Source organism: Maniola hyperantus, chromosome 28 (assembly GCF_902806685.2).
Source record: "Maniola hyperantus chromosome 28, iAphHyp1.2, whole genome shotgun sequence".
NCBI classification, from domain to species: domain Eukaryota; kingdom Metazoa; phylum Arthropoda; class Insecta; order Lepidoptera; family Nymphalidae; genus Maniola; species Maniola hyperantus.
In genome coordinates, this window is record NC_048563.1 from 3,933,595 (window position 1) to 3,957,705 (window position 24,111).

Here is a 24,111-nt window from a genome sequence, read left to right on the forward strand (position 1 = left end):
TCACGCCTGATCGCTGTCTACACGACATCGCACCGAAACGCTAAACCAGCCTTGACTAGAAAAAAACCGGCCAAGTGCGAGTCAGGCTCGCACACTGAGGGTTCCGTACACAGTCGTATTTTTTCGACATTTTGCACGATAATTCCATAACTATGATGCATAAAAATTGAAAATCTGTTTTAGAATGCACAAGTAAAACCCTTTCATATGATACCCCACTTGATATAGTTATCTTACTTCAAATATTAAAAATACTAATTATTAGTTCATGACCACAATTTAATTTTTTTTTGTGTGATCTAACCCTAAATTCACGGTTCTCAGATTTTTCCCCATAATTCCAGCTATAAGACCCACTTATCTACCAAATTTTATGATTCTAGGTCAACGGGAAGTACCCCGTAGGTTTCTTGACAGACAGACAGACAACAAAGTGATCCTATAAGTGTTCCGTTTTTCCTTTTGAGGTACGGAACCCTAAAAAGAGATTATAAATTCAAAAATTACCTCTGCCGGGAATCAACCCAGGACCTCTTGTAAGACCACATCCCTCACCACTATGCCAGGGATATCGCCTGCATTTGCAGATAGGGTAGCAACTATAGGCACTGCTGAAGTCTTCCACCAGAACAGACCTAAGCCAATTTCGCAATTCTGAATTCCCAAATAGAAGTCCTTCCCCTAATATCACCACAGCGCTTACCTCTACACCAGGGAGGTCGTCAAACCTTTACATACATACCGTTCACTATAACTTTTCCCCTGACGTGATGTTGGCACCATTGCTTTGTTTGCTTTATTCCTTAGATTTTAAGGTTTATTACTGTGTGATTTGCAATGGTGCCAACATAACGTCAGAAGTAAATTAACTGTGAACGGACTGTAACTATCTATCGTAGTTACAGTCCGTTCTTTTTAGTGCGAATGAGAAAGCAAACGTTCCTGCATCTACCTTTATTACTCTATCTACGGCTCAGACAAAGAATCAAATCAATCAAATCAAAGCTTGAATCAAGTCTTACTTACATAGTTACATACCGCATACCACATTACATACTCTTACTCTTTGGTTGAGTTTGGTTAATAATTGTAAAAGGCCTTAAAGGAGTGTTATCCAGGGCCGTAAAATAAATTAAAAAAAAAAAAAAAAAAAAAAAAAAAATAATTGTAAACAATAAACTACAAATCTTTAATATTTTCGTAATAAATTACTTATTGAATCAAGAGATTTTAATAGTTAATTTAACATGGAGACAAAAATAGCTATAACTTGTAGTGGGTGCCTCAACAACGGACGTAGGATGGTTGAAATAAGTGAAATCAATTTACAAAAATGTTTTTCGGAAATCATCAGTGAAAACATGGTAATTAATCGTTTTTATGACTTAACATTAATGTTTTTTTTGTCTTTCAAATGTACTGTGTGAGATTAATAGTGTACTTTATGTTGATTCATTAATTAAAGATGTTGATTAATGAAATGTGAATATTATCGATTTAAAGACACTGCTGCATACGTGCTATGGTTGACTGCTTATTTTTAGACGTCGAGGCGACATGAATCTTACAGAACTTAAATATACTAATATTAGTACCTACTTTTACGTACTTTTTATTATTACTTTGCCAGGGCCCATAGGTAGAATTGAATTTGAGGTATGGTCCAAGATTCCACTCCTGCCAGACGTTCTTTATTTTTTGAGACATAAAATGAGATATAGAGTAGCTAGTGTGTACTTTTAATGTGCGCATATTTGCTAGCTTGTACCTCGGGCCAATTTAAAAATATCAGTTGCTGATTTGTAAAATTGTGGAATCCGTTGTTATCTTTTTTCAGATATCCAGGTATTCAGTAGGTAGGCTACCATTGCAGCTGTGCTTTGAGTGTGCTGCATTGCTGCTGAAGTTTACAAGGTTCAAGCTGCAAGTTGCTGCAAGTTATAAAACATTTCAAAACTTAGTAAGTTTTTTTTGCAAATTCATTATAGGCCATCACTTGAACACAATCACACCTGATAGAAAGTGATGATATGGCCCACAGATGCACACCTACCGTGCGACAAGGCTCTCTTGGCACTTTAATGACATTAACAGGAGGGCGCTGTTGGAGAACAAACACTTATAATATTCAATTACAAGAACAAAGTGGACACTTGACAGCAACGTTAGTTCTTATTTTTATTTATTTTTTATTTTATTTATTATAGGAAAATCAACAGCGAAATAATACAATAAGTTTCTTAAATGCTAATTACAGAAGTATGGCCAATTACAGATTTTCTCGAAAAATTAACAATATATAAGAGTGAGTTAAAATTATTTCATACAGAGGAACAAAATTAAAAAAAAAGAACAATTATTGGCTAAGTACATGACATAATATCAAAACTAAGTGGATGAAGGAAATAAAAACATAGCTATCCTTGGAAGCCTAGAGTAAAAAGGAAAAAAAAAACAAGTAAATTATGAAACAAATATAAAGTGTGTGTGTGTGTGTGTGTGTGTGTGTGTGTGTGTGTGTGTGTGTGTTCAGTGTATGGGTAGCGTTAATTACGCGTCCATGTATGTGAAGTTAAGTATGTTACGTTTAAATAAAATAAAGTAAAATAGTTATTAGTGCAATTGTGAAATGTGTCGCTTAAATGTCTTTTTAGAATAGCGGAAAAGGTCAATATCGGAATAATGTTCTGATTTTCGCCACGCGCCAAGATAGTCTTGTCGCACTGTACAGATATGCAACTAGCGATACGTAACTTATAGTTTCGGAAAAAAGTGGCTGTGACATACATCCAGACAGACAGACAGACACATGACGAATCTATAAGGGTTACGTTTTTTGCCATTCGGCTACGGAACCCTAAAATAAGTATGTTTTATAATTTCAGAATTCATCATTGGACAGAAAAACAATAATCCGTCTCCAAACAAACCGACTGCCCAATATGGATATGTTAATAAATTGTCATAGTATAGAAGTTCAAGATGTAGCAGAAGAGCAAGTTAAAGAAGAGAGTGGTACAGATGTGGTACTGGATGAGAGACTGGACGGGACTGAGGAGAATCTCAAAGAGGAGCTTTCTAGTCATGAAGATGAGATCCCGTTGATTAAGGTACTTAAGAGTGCTCTCCACGGGGATCTTTAATAATTTCACTTTCATACAAGTAACTTATTATGGGAAAACTTAATAAGTTACTTTTAGAAAAATGCTACTACGACGTCAAAGAATATTTAATGTAATAATTGTAACTTAATAAGTGTGAATGAATTTAATTACAGACATTTAATTAATTTTAATTTAAAAAAAATTGTATTGTATTCTTTTAATATTATTATGTTCTGACATTTTATTGATTGCATGCTGTATAAGACTAATAATTTTATTTGTAATAACTTAATTTTTGATCTATATCTCTTAAAATATTTGCACACTATTACTTTAGTCGAATATTAAGGACTCTTTATATTGTATACCTCCATCTTTTTTGTACCAACGTTCTTGCAAATAAATGCTTATTTATTCATATTTACAAACACACATGAAATTCACATAAACAAACAAACCTTTCATAAATAGACCGCAGGTCGCGTGCAGTTAGTATGTGCGCCTCCGCTCTGTTCTTTTGCGGGAACTTTGTAAAAGAGATAATATAATTATGTACCTACTTAACTGAGAAAGGTGTGAATTAAAAACCGGCCAAGTGCGAGTCAGGCTCGCGCAACGAGGGTTTCGTACTACAGTCGTATTTCTTCGACATTTATTCTGTCGATTTCATTGCAGATTAAGAAAAAAAAGAAGAAACTCAACGTTAAATTAGAGAAGGACGGAGAACTAGAGTTCATAGAAGTGCTATTGGATGAGAAAGAAATAAAGCAGGAGAGGGTTATGTTAGCTATGAGAGATGACTATGTCAACGCTATGTTTACATGCGATAGGTGTATATTGACTTTTCCCAATGAAGACGATTTGAACGATCATATACTTGTTAAGCATCAGCAGGTAAGAACAATATAACGTTACGCAAAATAACGTTACGTAAACTAACGTTCCGCGAAATAACGTTATGCAAAATAGCGTTCTTCGAAATAATGCTATGCAAAGTAACGTTAGGAGAAATAACGTTACGAAAAATAACGTTACGCGAAATAACGTTATATCAACTAGTCTATGCTATGTTACAGTAGCCGGCAAGAAATATTATACATCGACCTTTATTATGAGATTTCGGCTTTGTAGAGTACCTACCTACCAAATATCATGATTCTGGGTCATCGAGAACTACCCTATAGGTTTTCTTGACAGACACGACGGCCAGAAGGACAGATAGAAGTGATCCTATAAGGGTTCCTTTTTTCCTTTCGAGGTACGGAATTCTAAAAAGAAGAAATTTTGAGTGAGAGAGAGAGTGAGGTAAAGCAGGAGAGGGCTGTGTTAGCTATGAGGGATGACTATGTCAACGCTATGTTTACATGCAATAAGTGTATATTGACTTTTCTCAATGAAGACGACTTGAACGATCATATACTGGTTAAACATGAGCAGGTAAGAACATAGTCGTTTTACTAAATATAACGTTGCGTAAAATAACGTTATGCAAAATAGAGTTAGGTGAAATAGCGTTAGGTGAAAATAACGTTATATCAACTAGTCTATGATACAGTACTACAGTAGTCGGCAATAAATATTATACATCGACCTTTAGTATGAGATTTCGGCTTTGTAGAGCGTTGTCTTTGTCACTCATACCTATTGTACATCGACCTTTCTAAAGGACGATGTACAACATAAAGTTATAGGATTTTTTTTCGCGTTTTTTTTTGTGGTATCATATCAGTAATCATCGTTACTATCACCTGTCATCGTTTTTGCCAGCGTTCTGGTTACACCCTGTATATAGATTAAAAATTCATTCAGATTTTTTTGTTTCCAGAACGCATCCCTATACAAGTGTTCTATATGCACGTGCTCGTTCAGTTCGGAGGTATCGCTCACCTACCACACACACAAACACACACGTCGGTACCAGTGCACAGTGTGTGCGGATAGATTCGCCAGCAAACGATCTGCGGTCAAACATTATAACCTGCATCATTGCCCCGGGTGAGTGCAGATATCATCATCATCAACCTGCCTTCACCATCAACACCATCATATCATCATCATCAACAACCCACCTCCACCATCAACACCATCATATCATCATCATCAACAACCTACCTCCACCATCAACACCATCATATCATCATCATCAACAACCTACCTTCACCATCAACACCATCATATCATCATCATCAACAACCTACCAACACCATCATATCATCATCAACAACCTACCTCCACCATCAACACCATCATATCATCATCATCAACAACCTACCTTCACCATCAACACCATCATATCATCATCATCAACAACCTACCAACACCATCATATCATCATCAACAACCTACCTCCACCATCAACACCATCATATCGTATTCAAACAGTGTGTGTTAACGATGTAAAGTCATCCGGATCAGCCTCACTAATGGGTGTTCCTCAAGGCTCTATTCTAGGTCCTTTCATGTTCTTGGTATACATAAACGATTTACCATATTTTGTCCAAAATACTTGCGATATTGTACTATTTGCTGATGATACGTCTTTGATTTTTAAAGTTGATAGAAATAAAGACAATTTTGACGATGTAAGTAGTGCCATATCTCAGGTAACTCACTGGTTTACCGTAAATAATTTACTTTTAAATGCAAAAAAAACTAAGTGTGTTGAATTCGCACTGCCCAATACCAAGAACACAAGTAACATTAATTTAATGATAAATAACGATACATTGAAAATAGAAGAGACTACAACATTTTCGGGGATAACCTTAGATGCGAAGCTTCAATGGGGCACCCATATATCAACTCTTGCTAGCAAATTAAGCTCTGCCGCTTACGCTGTTAGAAAGATTCGGCAGTTAACTGACGTGGAAACCGCAAAGATAGTATATTTTGCTTACTTCCATAGTATTATGTCTTATGAAATCTTAATATGGGGTAAAGCGGCAGATATTGGGAGAATTTTTGTATTACAAAAAAGGGCAATACGCGCAATTTATAACTTAAGACCACGCGATTCCCTTCGAGAGAAATTTAAGGAAATAGATATCCTTACTGTAGCCTCTCAATATATTTATAATAACATAATTTTTGTAAGACAAAATATTCTTAGTTACAAGAAAATTGGTGATCTACACAATAGGCTAACTAGAAACAGAGACAAACTTGCAGCTCCTGCCTTCCGCCTCAGGAAAGTCCAAAAGTTATTTGTGGGTATGGGTATACCACCTTACTTTACCTTTTATAATAAAATCCCGCAAACTATTTTGGACTTACCTTTGCACAAGTTTAAAAAATCTATTAAAAATATGCTCCTGAAAAAAGCATATTACACAATTGAAGATTATCTAAATGATAAAAGAGCGTGGATTTGACCTGCAGCTCGTTCCAGCAACGCACAAGACTGCAAATACTATTTTATACATGGCATAATCTTGTACCTATATCAAATATTTGAAAAGAGCAACCGCCGAGTTTCTTGCTGGTTCTTCTCGGCATGAAAGGCATTCCGAACCAGTGGTAGATGCATCCGACTATTCGTAAGCACTTGTAAAAGTTTATACGAATAAAAAAGATTTTCATTGTCATTTTCATTTTCATATCATCATCATCATCATCATCATCATCATCATCAATCATTCATTTTGACGACTTCCCTGGCGCAGTGGTAAGCGCTGTGGTCTTATTAGTAGGAGGTCCCGGGTTCGATTCTTGGCAGGGGTTTGGAATTTTATAATTGCTAAATTTCTGGTCTGGTTTGGGGGGAGGCTAAGGCCGTGGCTAGTTACCACCCTACCGATTTAGCGTTCCGGTACGATGCCATGTAGAAACCAAAAGGGGTATGGGTTTATTAAAAGCTGCCATACCCCTCTTCCAGGTTAGCCCGCTACCATCTTAGACTGCATCGTCACTTACCACCAGGTGAGATTGTAGTCAAGGACTAACTTATATCTAAATAAAAAAAACGACGGATAGACATCCACTGCTGGACATAAATCTCTTGTAGAGACTTATCCGCCACGGTATTGCACCGCCCGTGCCGCGTGAATCAAGCGGCTCTGTGACTCGCCTGATGACGTCCGTCCACCTAGTGGGAGTCTTCCAACACTGCGCTTTCCGGTGCGAGGTCGCCATTCCAGCACCTTGAGACCCCAACGTCTATCGGTTGTACGAACTATGTGCCCTGCCCATTGCCACTTCAGCTTCGCAACCCGTTGAGCTATGTCGGTTACTCTAGTTCTCCTACGGATCTCCTCATTTCCTCATTGATCACGTAGAGAAACTCCGCACATAGCTCTCTCCATCGCCCGCTGAGTGACTCTGAGCTTTCTTATGAGGCCCATAGTTAGCGACCATGTCTCGGATCCATATGTCATCACTGGCAACACACTGTTTAAAGACTTTGTTGTTATAGATAGTGTAAACAGTATGTAAAAAATTCACATCTATTCGTATTACAAAAAAAAAGGGAGCTCGCTACGCTTGTATGATAATAATCTATTTTTTCAGAACAGCCATTGAATATCAGTTTGAAGAAAATAATCTTGAAGTTAATGACCCGAACGCCGTGAAAGATCCTGAAGAAAATAATGTAAGGTAGGTAACATAGGTGATAGTGGTTAGGACTTGGACCCTTTTCGGAAGGTCGAGGGTTCAATCCAGGGGAGATCTACAGAGCGCACTCTGACTTTGCTTAGACTTATGACAGAGCTAAAAACATAAATCTGTCTCGTTTTAACTCAATCTTAAGTCTGAGCAAAGTCAAAGTGCGCTCTATAGATTTCAGCCTAACTTTTCGGAGTTATGTGCGTTTTAAGAAATTAAATATCACTCGCTTTAACGGTAAAGGAAAACATCGTGAGGAAACCTGCATGCCTGAGAGTTCTCCATAATGTTCTCAAAGGTGTGTGAAGTCTACCAATCCGCACATGGCCAGCGTGGTAGACTATGGCCAAACCCTTCTAATTCTGAGAGGAGACCCGTGCTCTGTAGTGAGCCGGCGACGGATTGATCATGACGATGTACCTAATTAATTATTATCAACTAATATTCTTATTTATTTAATTGAATAAATGGATAAGTGTGTCTGTCTGTCTGTCTGCTAGTTTTACACGGCCCAACAGTTTAACCGACTTTGATGTAATTTGGTACAGAGTTAGCTTACATCCCGGGGAAGGACATAGGCTACTTTTTATCCCGAAAAATCAAAGAGTTCCCACGGGAATCTTAAAGGCCCATCCGTTTAACCGATTTATATGAAACTAGATGATGCCTGCGACTTCGTACGCGTGGATTTAGGTTTTTAAAATCCCGTGGGAACTCATCAATTTTCCGGGATGAAAAGTAGCCTATGTCCTTCCCCGGGATATAAGCTAATTCTGTACCAAATTTCATCAAAATCGGTTGAACGGTCAAGCCGTGAAAAGCTAGCAGACAGACAGACACACTTTCTCATTTATATTATTAGTATGGATATGGATTTGGTACAGAGCTAGCTTGCGTCCCGAAAATTGATATAAATAACTTTATTCCGGAAATTTAAAGAGTTCCTATGGGATATTTGAAAACGGATGAAATCGCGGGCATCAGCTAGTAGGTTGGTAGGTTGGTAGGATCAGGCAGTTGGTAGGTTGGTAGGTTGGTAGGTAGGTTGATTAATCTGTCTTATTGTATTTTTACAGTACTGCAGAAGAGAATTCGTTCCCATGTGACTTTTGTGCTAAGATCTTCAAATGGAAGACCTCATTAAGAAAACACTTGGAGAAACATCGGATAGAAACCGGACAGAAGAGGAAACCATATTGTGCACCTTGCAGGTACTAATATATCATCACCTGCCCCCCTAGCATGGGCAGGAGACAAAAATTTTATCCCCCAATTATATCCACTGACGAGGGATAAAATTTACTTGTCCGCCTCTCAAAGCACGGCAACAGGGGAGAGGAGAAGTTTATCCCTAATTCGGGGACAATTTTATCCTCGACATTAGACGTGGGTTTAAGTTTATTCTCATAGAACTTAAAAAATCAAAACATGTCTCGCGGTACCTGTTGGGTTTAGGTTATGTTTGGGTTGTGTTTGGGTTATGTTTGGGTTGTGTTTGTGTTATGTTTGGGTTGTGTTTGGGTTATGTTTGGAATATGGTTGGGAACCCCAACATAGGTCCCAAATACCAATTACCATTAACCCAATAAAGGTAAAGGAAAAGATCCAAAAACCGAAAAGTCCCCCGTTTTATTCACTGTGGATAATTATATCCACCCGTGAGCCCATGCTCGGAGAGTGGATAAAGCTGTCGGAGGGGATAAAGATTTTATCCTTTCCCCGGGGAGAAAATTATATCCCCGCCCATGCTAACCCTGCTGGGCGCGTTTGGAACCCTCGTAGCTTTAGTTTTAAGTTTGCGTAATAATTATCACCACTATATCTTACAAATCCAACATCTGACCATCAAAAGGAGTAATTTTATTACCTATTTTGAATAAATCATTTTACTTTGACTTCATCACGAACAACTCATCGCCGGCTCACTACAGAGCACGGGTCTCCTCTCTGAATAAGAAGGGTTTTGGCCATAGTCTACCACGCTGGCCATGTACGGATTGGCAGACTTCACAAATCTTTGAGACCATGGATTATTATTAGTGTTCCTCTTCTTAATATATAAAGGGAAAAGGTGACCGACTGACCTGCGTTGACACAAAAAAAAAATTTAATTAGTTCACGATCAAATATGTTTACTAAACCACATATAGATGGCGCTGTCCGTGATTAACTTCCAGTGTCGCACACAAAAGTGGTAAAATGTCTGGTACGATGGCACGGAACCCTCCGTGTGCGAGTCTGACTCGCTCTTGACCGGTTTTTCATACACAATACCCATTTATTACTAACTAGCTTATGCCCGCGACTTCGTCCGCGTGGACTACACAAATTTTAAACCCCTATTTTACACCCTTAGGGTTGATCTTTACCTATGAGATTGTAACATATGAGCTTAATTAAATATGTCATACTGCTAATTGCAAAAATATTAACTACAAAACTTCTTTATAGACACTTCAAAACTGCCAGACTTTCATACAAAGTTCAAACCCCTATTTACCCCTTCAGGGATTGAATTTTGAAAAATCCTTTCTTAGCGGACGTCTACGTTATAATAGCTATCTGCATGCCGAATTTCAGCGTTATCCGTCCAGTAGTTTGAGCTGTGCGTTGATAGATCAGTCAGTCAGTCAGTCACCTTTTCCTTTTATATATTATATAGATTAAGATTATTATTACAGGTTATCGTTTACTACAACACCAAATCTACAGAAACATGTCCGAACAAGTTCCAAGCATAAAATACAATTGAAACTTAGGTAAGTACAGTGCCTACCTAATACCTCTTTTATACAGGGTGTTACCAGACCGTTATCAAAAACGAAGACTGGTGATAGTACCTACCTAGTGATGATTACTGATATGATAGCACTCAAAAAACGCAAAAAAATATATAAAAAAATCCTATAGTTTGTGAAAGTTAACGATATATTAATTAACGAACGTTGCGTAAGTAGGCCACTCGGAGTCAATGCCGCGTCGTAGGTGGGGCATTGACCCGAGTTTTGCACGCTACACATTGCGGGTTTGAAAGATACTAAATCACTAACGCTAAGTTTTTGCTAGCGTTCTGGTTACACCCTGTACTAACGTTTTTTTTTTTTTTTTTGGTTTAGAAAACTCAATGGAAACTCGGAGTCTAACGACACAGGCGCAACTCAAAAGCAGTCGAAACAGAGAACTAAGTTGATGGACGAAATAAAGTCGTCAGTGAATAACTCCCAGCCGAAGTACTTGTGTCACCAGTGTGACAAGGTGTTTTTATGGAGGGGCAACCTTTACAGACATCTGGAAAGCCACGCCGCTAAGTAAGTTTTTTTTTTTTTTTTTTTTTTTTAAATTCAGATACAAGTTAGCCCTTGACTGCAATCTCACCTGGTGGTAAGTGATGATGCAGTCTAAGATGATAGCGGGCTAACCTGGAAGGGGTATGGCAGTTTTTTTAAACCCTTATACGTAATATAAGCCGGTTTTTAGGGTTCCGTACCTCAAAAGGAAAAACGGAACCCTTATAGGATCACTTTGTTGTCTGTCTGTCTGTCTGTCTGTCTGTCAAGAAACCTACAGGGTACTTCCCGTTGACCTAGAATCATGAAATTTGGCCGGTGGGTCTTATAACTGACATTTGGGGAAAAATCTGAAAACCGAGAATTTAGGGTTAGATCACACAAAAATTAAATTGTGGTCATGAACTAATAATTAGTATTTTCAACTTTCGAAGTTAGATAACTATATCAAGTGGGGTATCATATGAAAGGTCTTCACCTGTACATTCTAAAACAGATTTTTATTTATTTTTATGCATCATAGTTTTTGAATTATCGTGCAAAATGTCGAAAAAATACGACTGTAGTACGGAACCCTCATTGCGCGAGCCTGACTCGCACTTGGCCGGTTTTTTAATAATTAAAATATCACTTGCTTTAACGGTGATGGAAAACATCGTGAGGAAACCTGCATGCCTAAGAGTTCTCCATAATGTTCTCAAAGGTGTGTGAAGTCTACCAATCCGCACATGGCCATCGTAGTTAGAGTATGGCCAAAACCCTTTTCACTCTGAATTTTTTTAATGTATGTACATCGATTTTTTCGACCGATTTGCAATTTTTTTTTGTCTATTCAGGGCGAAGGGCGATCTAGTATGTAAGCCGTGCAACAGAACTTTCTCGTCCATAGCTACGTACCAACAGCATATGAAGATCAGCAAGAAACACGCCTCCGAGAATGACTTCAAGTGAGTCTATCCGTAGTAGCTCGTCCCGGGAATACAAATACAAATACTGATATATATCAACGCACAGCCTAAACCGCTGGTCCTAAAGACATAAAATTTGGAGGGTCTATTCTTTGTAAAGAGTAGGTATCCACTAATAAAGGATTTTTCGAAATTCCACCCCTAAGTGGGCTAAATGGGGGATGGAAGTTTGTATGAAAGTCGGTCATTTTTCAAGTTATTTGCAAGAAAATTGGTATTTGGGTTTTCGGTCACAAATGGCTAATGCGCGTGGTCGCAATTTTAGTGACGTCAGCATTAGACTGAAGTTTCGAGCTGATGGTATATTTTTATTTTAGCTGATGTCAAAATATTGTCAAACTATTAGCAAGCTGAAGTGGCAGTGGGCAGGTCATGCCTGTCGTAGAGGCGATGGCCGTTGGAGCCGGAAAGTGCTTGAGTGGAGACCGCGTTTAAGCAAGCGTAGTGTGGGACGCCCTCCAGCACGATGGACCGACGATATAAAGAGGCTGGCGGGAAGTGGCTGGATGAGGAAGGCTGAGGACCGGGTGTGGTGGCGCTCTTTAGGGAAGGCCTATGTCCAACAGTGGACGTCCACAGACTGATGATGATGATGATGATGATGATGTCAAAATGACGTCATTTCGCTGTTAATGAGACATGGTTCCAGCGCAATAGCAATTTGCGGGACTTACACCTTGCATTCCTTTCACTTCCTTTCCTTTTTTACCTTATTTTTACACAATAAAATATGTACGAGTAATATTATCAGAACTATGTACACGTTGTTAGGTATAACATAACATATTGCATGCTAATAGGCAGAATTTGGCTGTACCTTTTTGTTTTTGTAACATCTCAACTGTTTACATATATATTCGCAATAAAGGAGATCGCCCGTGAACGGGCCCTCTTTTGTGGCGTCGGTCGTGTCAAAACTTAAATTAATTTTTTTTTTAATGTGTTATTTTTTACGATTATGTTTTATAACGACTTTTTTTCACTCTATTATTGAAAATATCCACAATTACAGTTAGAATCGTAAACATGCATTTATTTTGAAGAAGTATTAATTAAATATAACCTCAATATCAGAAATATAAAAAATAAGATTTCTTTATAACCAGGGTGAATAAATAGAAATCGTTTGCAGAATATAAAGAGTTAATTATTTGTCTACAAAATAAAATTAAAACCATGGTGACACAACAATTATATTAGGGGGGGGGCCCAAAGCTCCTAAGAAAATGGGCAATCTCTAAATCTTTATTGCGAATATATATGTAAACAGTTGAGATGTTACAAAAACAAAAAGGTACAGCCAAATTCTGCCTATTAGCATGCAATATGTTATGTTATACCTAACAACGTGTACATAGTTCTGATAATATTACTCGTACATATTTTATTGTGTAAAAATAAGGTAAAAAAGGAAAGGAAGTGAAAGGAATGCAAGGTGTAAGTCCCGCAAATTGCTATTGCGCTGGAACCATGTCTCATTAACAGCGAAATGACGTCATTTTGACATCAGCTAAAATAAAAATATACCATCAGCTCGAAACTTCAGTCTAGTGCTGACGTCACTAAAATTGCGACCACGCGCATTAGCCATTTGTGACCGAAAACCCAAATACCAATTTTCTTGCAAATAACTTGAAAAATGACCGACTTTCATACAAACTTCCATCCCCCATTTAGCCAACTCAGGGGTGGAATTTCGAAAAATCCTTTATTAGTGGATACCTACTCTTTACAAAGAATAGACCCTCCAAATTTTATGACTTTAGGACCTGCGGTTTAGGCTGTGCGTTGATATATATGTCAGTCAGTCAATCAGGACTTTGAATTTTATATATATAGATGAATGTCCTGTTATTTGTTACAGATACATGTGCAGCGAGTGCGGTAAGAGATTCCCCACCAAGTCGCACCTGAAGGACCACATTAACTGGGAACACTTGAAGAATTACGTGTACACTTGTGACGAGTGCCAGAAGGTACAAGACTAGACCCGACAAGACCAGACTAGACGAGACAAGAAAGCGAGTTACAAGGACCTTTTGGCGCGTGGCCAAAATCGGAACTAACGCCGCCATCTTGTCACGGTGTCCCCTTACTTAATTGGTGTTGCTAAGTAAAAAATCTGAAATTCACTGTTTATCAGGGTTCCGTACATCAAAAGGAAAAAGGAACCCTCATAGGAATATCTCTTTCTAAAGGTTGATGTACAATATTTCCTGCCGGGTACTGTACCTATAATGGAAATCACTCACGACGCTTTTTGAAAATCAGTACCCTTATTGTAAATGCGAAAGTGTGTTTGTTTGTTGGTTTGTCCTTCAATCACGTCGCAACGGAGCAACGGATCGGCGTGATTTTTTGCATGTGTATAGTTAAGACCTGGAGAGTGACATAGGCTACATTTTATCCCGGAAAATCTCACGGGATTTAAAAAAAATCTAATTCCACGCGGACGAAGTCGCGGGTGTGAGATTTTATGGTAAAAGAAGAGAAGTTAAGACAGTGGACTTTAATAGTAATGATAAATTAAATCCAATGATTACTAATGAAAGTTATCATTTATCAATTATTTGTCAGGTAAGGCCAAATACTAAGTAATTAAAAATCAAGCAAAGCATCTGCTGTATTATTTCAAAGTAAGAATCCTAATCATCTAAACAGGATTCTATAATAATTAGAAGCTAACAACCTAGTGTTTACTTTTATCTCAATGTATAAAATAAAAAGCACAAGAGGGTAGGTGATAAATACAGAAGTAAAACCAACCAAGTCGAATAATAACTGAATTGTATTTGTTCAGCATTGATCTATTTATATTAAAATGAATCTACCACCCATTTCGCTAAGGTGTTTAGTCATGGAGAAGAAAGGGCAAAGAAACTCCATAACACACATCTTTTAAAACATTAGAACGTTGAGTAAAGTAGTAGGTACATATTTGGTACACAGTTACAACAGGTACCTATAAAAGGCAAATGATTACATTACATTATAATACAATATAAGAATACTTAACTTCAGTAAGGTCCGCTGTGTTTGCTCTGGGCTGTCGATACAAGACTGTGTCCTCTCTGTCGAGGTAGGGTACTTTTATAACACTGCCATCGCAAACCAGGCGGATGTCGACTATCACATGATCTTAATATTAATCATTATTTATTTTAGGTTTGTTGACAAAAGGTATGTTGACACACCCAATTTACAATAATAAAATCAGTGACATTGATGGTCTACGTATTAATAATTTACAATAATAATAAGCGACTTAAATTGTCAGTTTACACAACATTATTATTTCACATAATAGCTATTGCCAACTGTATGTTGACAATAGCTTAGTATAATGTCACTCTTAGTGCATTGACAGTATTTAATTTACAATGAATAATTAGTTACCAGTATTGACAATTCACATAATATTATTTATCGTATTGTCACATTCCTAAATATTAAATTAAACAACATACAAGAAAAGATACTATTCAAATCATACCCTTTCCGTACATTGACAGTATTTAATTTACAATTTTACAATGAATAATTAGTTACCAGTATTGACAATTCCCATAATATTATTTATCGTATTGTCACATTCCTAAATATTAAATTAAACAACATACAAGAAAAGATACTAATTAAATCATACTCTTTCCGTACATTGATATTGAATCCGGAAACGGAATTACGATTCTGTTTTAAATATCACAACAAACATTTACTTCAGACTCCCAAGTTTATGATTAGATGAATTTTAGCATAATAATTATGTATCCAATTTTATCGTAATATAACACGGCCATACTGACAAGTACTTCGTTCCCGAAGTACATAGGGAAATTAGAAAGAAAAGAAAAAAATCTAGCTAAGAGCTAAATAAAAAAAATAACTGTAAGCTAAAAAGATCTATAAGCTAAGGAAGATCTATAAGCTAAAAAGATCTATAAGCTACAGCTACCTAGTTTAACTGTCCCTAACTGACTGCGCCCCATAATTTAATGTTTAATTTTTTTTTTTGTATAATATGTATAGTTTTTTTTTATTATTATTAGTTTTATAAAGCAAGGGGTCTTGTACTAGACTCTTGCCCAGTAGAGGTCATTACTAGACCTCGCTACTTACTGGCACCGTCCGAACAAGCCGTCTAACATTACCAACCAATATTTTTTTTTTTTTATTGGTACTAGTAATGATTAGTGCCAGCAGCCCTAACTAACTGGCCTAACCGCTGCCGCCCCATAAATGGGTCTTGTACTAGACTCTTGCCCAGTAGAGGTCATTACTACACCTCGCTACTTACTGGCACCGTCCGAACAAGCCGTCTAACATTACTAACCAATTTTTTTTTTTATTATTTGTTTGTGTTTTTTTTTTTTTTTTATTGGTACTAGTAATGATTAGTGCCGGGCAGCCTAACTAACTGGCCTAACCGCTGCCTCCCCATAAATGGGTCTTGTACTAGACTCTTGCCCAGTAGAGGTTATTACTAGACCTCGCTACTTACTGGCACCGTCCGAACAAGCCGTCTAACATTACTAACCAATATTTTTTAACTCTTTTTTATTTTTTTTTTATTGGTACTAGTAATGATTAGTGCCAGGCAGCCTAACTAACTGGCCTAACCGCTGCCGCCCCATAAATGGGTCTTGTACTAGACTCTTGCCCAGTAGAGGTCATTACCTAGACCTCGCTACTTACTGGTACCGTCCGAACAAGCCGTCTAACATTACTAACCCTTTTTTTTTTTTTTTTGTTTTTTTTTTTTTTTTTTGGGTCTAGTAATGATTAGTGCCGGGCAGCCTAACTACCTAGCTAACTGTCTGCCGCCCCCATAAATGGGTCTCGTACCAGGACATTACTGAATTATCACCAATAAGATGTATCACACCAATGGTGTAATACCAGCACTGTCAAGTCGAGCCGTCTAACATTACCCGACCAATGAAAAGGGCAATGATTAGTGCCAGGCAGACCTAACTAACCTAACTCCCTTTGTTTTATGTTTGAATAATAAAAATTGTCCCCTTTGGGAATAATAACATCCGTTTCATACGGGAATAAAAAATTGTCCCCTTTGGGAATAATAACATCCGTTCCATACGGGAATAATAACATTTGTCCCATTCGGGGATAATCATTGGATTTTTTGTTTTTTTTTTTTTGTTTTTTTTTTTGTTGATTGCTACATTCGGGAGTCTTAACATTTTGTCACATTGTGAGTCTTGACATTTTGTATCCATTGAGGTTTTTTTTTTTTTCTTCCTTTCTGTCATTTAGCATAAATTATTAGTATGTTTTATTACCATTCGGCCATCTTGATAAGTACTTCGCTCCCGAAGTACATAGAAAAATAGAAAAATGCAGCCAGTGAACTTAAATGAACAGCGGCAACAAAAGTACCGACATAAAAAAAATATAAGATTGCTCCATTCACAAAACGATATTCAATGATTCAATGTCAATGTTACTGTCATAAAAACCAGGATAGCCAGACGTCAGACCGAAATCAGAGTAGAATAGAATATGTTTTCTTTGTTGTTACCAAACAATGTTCCCCAATGTTAATATGTATACGGTTACTACTATTACGGTTAAAGAACTTTATTCTCACTAAGAAATAAATTCACTTACATGAGAAATTTAACAAATAAACAGTAGGTATCTTATCCACACATCCACTGCGACTTTATACAAAATAAAGTGGGTAGAAATAGAATTGGCAAAACACGGATTACTAGAAACGGCTTGGTAGTAGTCTAATAGTAATAATATCTGTATCTATGTGTATGTATTACATATGTATTATAGTAAGTATAGGGTTTATAGTATATAAATGTATACATATATCGCACCGACGACACACTGTCGCAACCCAAAACATGTTAAATTTGAGTGACTGACTAACTGTCGTGATACCCTAACCAATATTGCATCATCTTTAGTTACATCTAAATTCGACGAAGAAGGACGTGACAGTTTACTGTTTAGACCGCATTAATTCAAATTGGAACGATATTGTTGAATCAGGTATGTAAAAGTTCAACTATGAATTCGAGTTACTAAATAGATATTTCTAGTGTGTAGGTGTATTTCTAGTTATTACACTATTATCGATTCACAGAAATGAAATTTAAAATAGTATTTTCACTTAAGACACCCTTATTGGTTTAGTAAGTCATTTTAATGTGAGTTAAATTGTGACCAGTGGGGTAGTAATTTTAATGTGAAGCTGGAAACCAAACGTTATTTTTCTGTTGCTTTGACACCAGCATAAACAATTAAACAAAAATATTAAAAGACGAAAGAACTGCTCGACAAAATATGATTCCCAGGACCTATTATGAATCTTACTTGCGAAGTTTGACTGGTTGATTTTAAGTACTTAAATAAAAAATATTGCTGTCATTTTGATGCTAATTATTAGAAACAGACTGATGTAAAACTAGTTTAAGTATACTATTATTATAGAAATACTATTATTTAATTTTGCCTAGCTCCAATTTAGTGACTACGTACAATTACTGTGCAGTAACAACAATAGCTGATTATTTAAGTTAAAAAAAAAATATTTTGATTGGCTCTGTTTTTTTTTTGTATTCAAGACAAATTTTGTTTATTGTTTTGGAAGGTTTTTTTTTTTGTTGAAAAAGGCAGAAATTGTTGAAATTAAATTATTACTTTTTATAAATAAAAACTGATTATCTGATTGAACTTTCTTGATTATCTGGTTTTATTTATCAATGTCCCAACCTGAATGTGAAAATTATTTTTTTGGAGGGAACTATAAAACTTAAAACTAAATTAAATAATTGTTGTAACTACAAAATTATACTCAAAACCATAAGGAAAAAGTCAAACATTATTTATAGTAACTCAAAAATTTTCAGCAATAACTATACAACTAAAAATAATTACTCTTTCTGAAAACTTTTTTTTTTGAGCAATACAGTCTTAACTCAAAAATTGCGAATTACAGTTACTACCTGTAATTTTGAAATAATTAGTAAATGATAATTGCGTTAATATTATTTATAAACCTTATAAAGTAAGCACTTTATAAAATCTATAACAGGAAGTGAATAATCAGTTTTTCGTCGATTCTGAAAAAGTCATTCTCTGAGTCACGACAGCACTGCATCACTAGTGCGACACGTATATTTAAAAATGTTTATATGTTTGTATTTTATTTTTATTTTTATAGTCATGTATGTGAATTTAGTATGAAAATATATTGTAGTTATATTTATATGTAACTATGTAATGTAGCATATGGTTTTTTTTTGAGGTATTAATTGTAAGTAGGTGTTATATTATTGAAACCATTTATTGAGTAGTATTAAGTCATTTTGTGCATCTGTGATGATTGTGTGTATTGAGTTGCCATAGTAAAATAAACATGTATCATCAGCGTACAACAGTATGTTTCCTTTTAAACCTATTTCATTTATACTATCAATATAGATCAGGAATAACAAAGGCCCTAATATTGATCCCTGAGGAACGCCAAATGTACAAACAGGTTTTGGTTTACTCCTATGATCTCCAGTTTTTTTTTATTACCGCTTGAATAAATATGTTCTTTATTTGATTTGTATGTATATCAAACAAACTCAAAACAGGAATAAATTAATAACACGTTGTAACGTAGGTATTTCCTAAAATAAAATGTAGGACGTATTATTATTTTTAGTAGGATGACCAAATAAAAAAAAAAAATAGGTTCCTATTTACTTGATTGGTTTGTCAAAATAATAAGATAAAATAAAATCAGGTTCAACCTAACCTCAAAGTTTATTGCTGATATGTGGGAACAATAAGAATATTTTATTAAAAAGAAAATACTTTTGAAATGAGATATTTCGACAAAAGAAGATTAAAATATAAAACAAACTATATTTAAGGGGAATTATTCTTAAGCGAAGTTATAATAATATTATAGAGTTAAGAATAAAATTAATGTAAGAAATCTCAAAGAATTTGTAGTTATATTATTATTATTATTATTTTGTATGTGGAAACAGTTTGGTAATCTTAATCCTTATTTATTAAAAAAAATGTTAAATGTTATAATAACGTCACTGAGTAGAAAAAAATACTTGAGTAGGCAATCTGCTTTGCGTTGTTTTAAGAAAAGGAAATTAGTTGAACGACAAAATTGTTCGAATGGATAATCTCTTGTGTTGTTTTAAGAAAAGACAAATAGTTGAATTATTTTAAGAAGCAAAATAAATAAATATAGTTTATGTTTAAGTTTAATTAATCAGAATAAGTTAATTTCTTCAAGTTTTGAGCTGTAAGTACGGTGCGATTTCTTAAAAGCAAACCTTTTTGTTTCGGTATATCATAACGTTCTAAATGATTTCACATCTACATATACTTTATCAAAAACCGTTCGGCCAATCTGACCTCTAACTAGACTTATTCTTATCCAAATAAATTATACCACAACACGTGGTTTATCTAACTAATTAAAATCTTTTATGATTACCCTCACAAAAACTTTTTCATAGAAACAATACCACAAACGTGGTTTTAAGATCACTTTAAAGCAGCACATAATTACACTTCACTTATCTTTCACAATTGGAGCGACGCGACGTTTCGATCAGCGGCGTCACACCAGCACCAAGTGCCGCTGACAACAGCGTTGCCCATCGCTTTGTGATCATCGGGCACCAATACCAAGTGCTGCCGATGACAGGCAGTAGCCTGTTGCTTCGAGGAGAAGCCGCATCCACGATTGCTAAAAGCATTTGAAAAGTATTAGTATTTCGACAAGAAAAGAATTATCGTATCCCACTTCTGATGTGAGATTTTATGGTAAAAGAAGAGAAGTTAAGACAGTGGACTTTAATAGTAATGATAAATTAAATCCAATGATTACTAATGAAAGTTATCATTTATCAATTATTTGTCAGGTAAGGCCAAATACTAAGTAATTAAAAATCAAGCAAAGCATCTGCTGTATTATTTCAAAGTAAGAATCCTAATCATCTAAACAGGATTCTATAATAATTAGAAGCTAACAACCTAGTGTTTACTTTTATCTCAATGTATAAAATAAAAAGCACAAGAGGGTAGGTGATAAATACAGAAGTAAAACCAACCAAGTCGAATAATAACTGAATTGTATTTGTTCAGCATTGATCTATTTATATTAAAATGAATCTACCACCCATTTCGCTAAGGTGTTTAGTCATGGAGAAGAAAGGGCAAAGAAACTCCATAACACACATCTTTTAAAACATTAGAACGTTGAGTAAAGTAGTAGGTACATATTTGGTACACAGTTACAACAGGTAACCTATAAAAGGCAAATGATTACATTACATTATAATACAATATAAGAATACTTAACTTCAGTAAGGTCCGCTGTGTTTGCTCTGGGCTGTCGATACAAGACTGTGTCCTCTCTGTCGAGGTAGGGTACTTTTATAACACTGCCATCGCAAACCAGGCGGATGTCGACTATCACATGATCTTAATATTAATCATTATTTATTTTAGGTTTGTTGACAAAAGGTATGTTGACACACCCAATTTACAATAATAAAATCAGTGACATTGATGGTCTACGTATTAATAATTTACAATAATAATAAGCGACTTAAATTGTCAGTTTACACAACATTATTATTTCACATAATAGCTATTGCCAACTGTATGTTGACAATAGCTTAGTATAATGTCACTCTTAGTGCATTGACAGTATTTAATTTACAATGAATAATTAGTTACCAGTATTGACAATTCACATAATATTATTTATCGTATTGTCACATTCCTAAATATTAAATTAAACAACATACAAGAAAAGATACTATTCAAATCATACCCTTTCCGTACATTGACAGTATTTAATTTACAATTTTACAATGAATAATTAGTTACCAGTATTGACAATTCCCATAATATTATTTATCGTATTGTCACATTCCTAAATATTAAATTAAACAACATACAAGAAAAGATACTAATTAAATCATACTCTTTCCGTACATTGATATTGAATCCGGAAACGGAATTACGATTCTGTTTTAAATATCACAACAAACATTTACTTCAGACTCCCAAGTTTATGATTAGATGAATTTTAGCATAATAATTATGTATCCAATTTTATCGTAATATAACACGGGCATCAGCTAGTTTTGGAAATAATTTAAGAAATAAACGTTTTTCTTTCTTCTTTCTCTCTTTATTGTCCTACCGAGAAGAACCAGCAAGAAACTCGGCGGCGTTGTGATCTCACGCGGTATGTTTGTGTGTCCCCAGGTGTTCAAGACGAGCAACTCGGTGTACCTGCACAAACAAGCTGTCCACAAGAAGGACTGTATGGAGCATCTTTGCGACCACTGCGGCAAAGGGTTTCCTGTGAGTTAATACATGCAGGGTGTAACAAGAACACTAGCAAAAACGAAAACAGGCGATAGTACTGTGGCGGTTGCCACAATTGCAACTAGATGGCGCTGTTCAATCGATAACATTTCATGAGGTAGTCCCGAACAAATGTACCGCCGGCAGCACTCGCACTAACGGAGTTTTCTGCAATCTGGACTATATATAGAAGTTACAAGAGACAACCGTCGGCCCAGCTGGCGCTACCGAGCACAACCAATCGCTCGGTGGGAGATCTCCCTTTGGTACGGTCCAGCCTGCACATCGCTCCCGTATAGTACTGATGATAACTGATATGATACCAGAAAAGAGAACGCGAAAAAAATACAAAAAATCCTATAATTTTGTAAAAATTTACGATACATTGCAAATAAAACATCCGACTGACGCTAGAGGTCAACGAACGTTGCGTAAGTAGGCCACTCGGAGTTAATGCCGCGTCGTAGGCGGGGCATTGACCCGAGTTTTGCATGCTATACCTACATTGCGGGTTTGAAAAATACTAAATCACTAAAACTACAATATGAGGCAAATGGTTATTGGTATTGGATTGTGTTTAGGTAGTATAACAATAACGCTAAGTTTTTGCTAGCGATCTGGTTACACCCTGTATTATCTTCGTGTGCGAGTCTGACTCACACTTGACCGGTTTAATTTTGGTACCCTTTGAGATAATTAAACTATCTTATCTTTACCTTTTGCAGAATAACACGAAACTCCGCAACCACATTCTGGGCATACATAGTGGCGGGGCGTTACGTCAGTGCCCCTGGTGCGACGCCAGATTCAGCTGGCAGTCGTGTCTGTCGCGGCATGTTAGGCAGAAACACAGGAAAATTGCAAGCAAAATGAGTTAGCAACGAGTCACCAACGAGTTACTATTGAGTCACTAACGAGTTACTATCGAATCACCAAAGAGTTACTATTGAGCCACTAACGAGGAAAATGGCTAGCAAAATGAGTTAGCAACGAGTCACCAACGAGTTACTATCGAATCCCCAATGAGTTACTATTGAATCTCTAATCAGCCACTAACGAGTTACTGACGGGTCATTAATGAATTACTGTTGAGTTACTTATTGTAAATATTTTTATTTACTGTTCGTCCATCGTTTTGACGACCTCCCTGGCGCAGTGGTGAGCGCTGTGGTCTTATTAGTGGGAGGTCCCGGGTTCGATTCCTAGCAGGGGTTTGGAATTTTATAATTTTATAATTTCTGGTCTGGTCTGGTGGGAGGCTTCGGCCGTGGCTTGTTACCACCCTACCGGCAAAGGCGTGCCGCCAAGCGATTTAGCGTTCCGGTACGATGCCGTGTAGAAACCAAAGGGGTATGGGTTTAATAAAAACTGCCATACCCCTTCCAGGTTAGCCCTCTATCATCTTAGACTGCATCATCACTTACCATCAGGTGAGATTGCAGTCAAGGGCTAACTTGTATCAGAATTTAAAAAAAAATCGTGACTTGACGCGTGAGTAATTTGTTGGCACCATTGCAAAACACACAATAATAAACCCTAAGTTCTAAGGAATAAAGAAACAAAGCAATGGTGCCAACATATTATAACTCACGCGTCAAGTTACGATGAACGCACTATACAGAAGTTGTGATTTCAGTATCATGACATTTTAATTTCATACAATATCAAGATTTTATATTTTCATCAATTTGATGAAATAAAAGCTAACAATATTGTGTTTCTGTAATTTTGCCATTTGCATGTTGTAAATAGATCTAGTTCTAAGTAATAAGTTAA

General features: G+C 36.1%; 2 protein-coding genes across 7 annotated transcripts in view; both read left to right on the forward strand.

Moving 5' to 3' along the window:
• Positions 1-24,111, forward strand: part of LOC117994968 (uncharacterized) — a 185,032-nt gene that overhangs the window by 10,352 nt on the left and 150,569 nt on the right. The gene's annotated exons all lie outside the window — the stretch shown is intronic.
• On the forward strand, positions 1,122-24,101 carry LOC117994962 (zinc finger protein 883-like). Its single transcript, XM_034982937.2, has 13 exons — positions 1,122-1,364; positions 1,838-1,960; positions 2,886-3,110; positions 3,780-3,998; positions 4,930-5,099; positions 7,611-7,697; positions 8,783-8,917; positions 10,388-10,465; positions 10,823-11,014; positions 11,830-11,940; positions 13,826-13,937; positions 22,234-22,332; positions 23,061-24,101. Exons 1-13 carry the CDS (start codon positions 1,248-1,250, stop codon positions 23,211-23,213), a joined length of 1,821 nt encoding a protein of 606 aa, XP_034838828.1. The 5' UTR covers positions 1,122-1,247; the 3' UTR covers positions 23,214-24,101.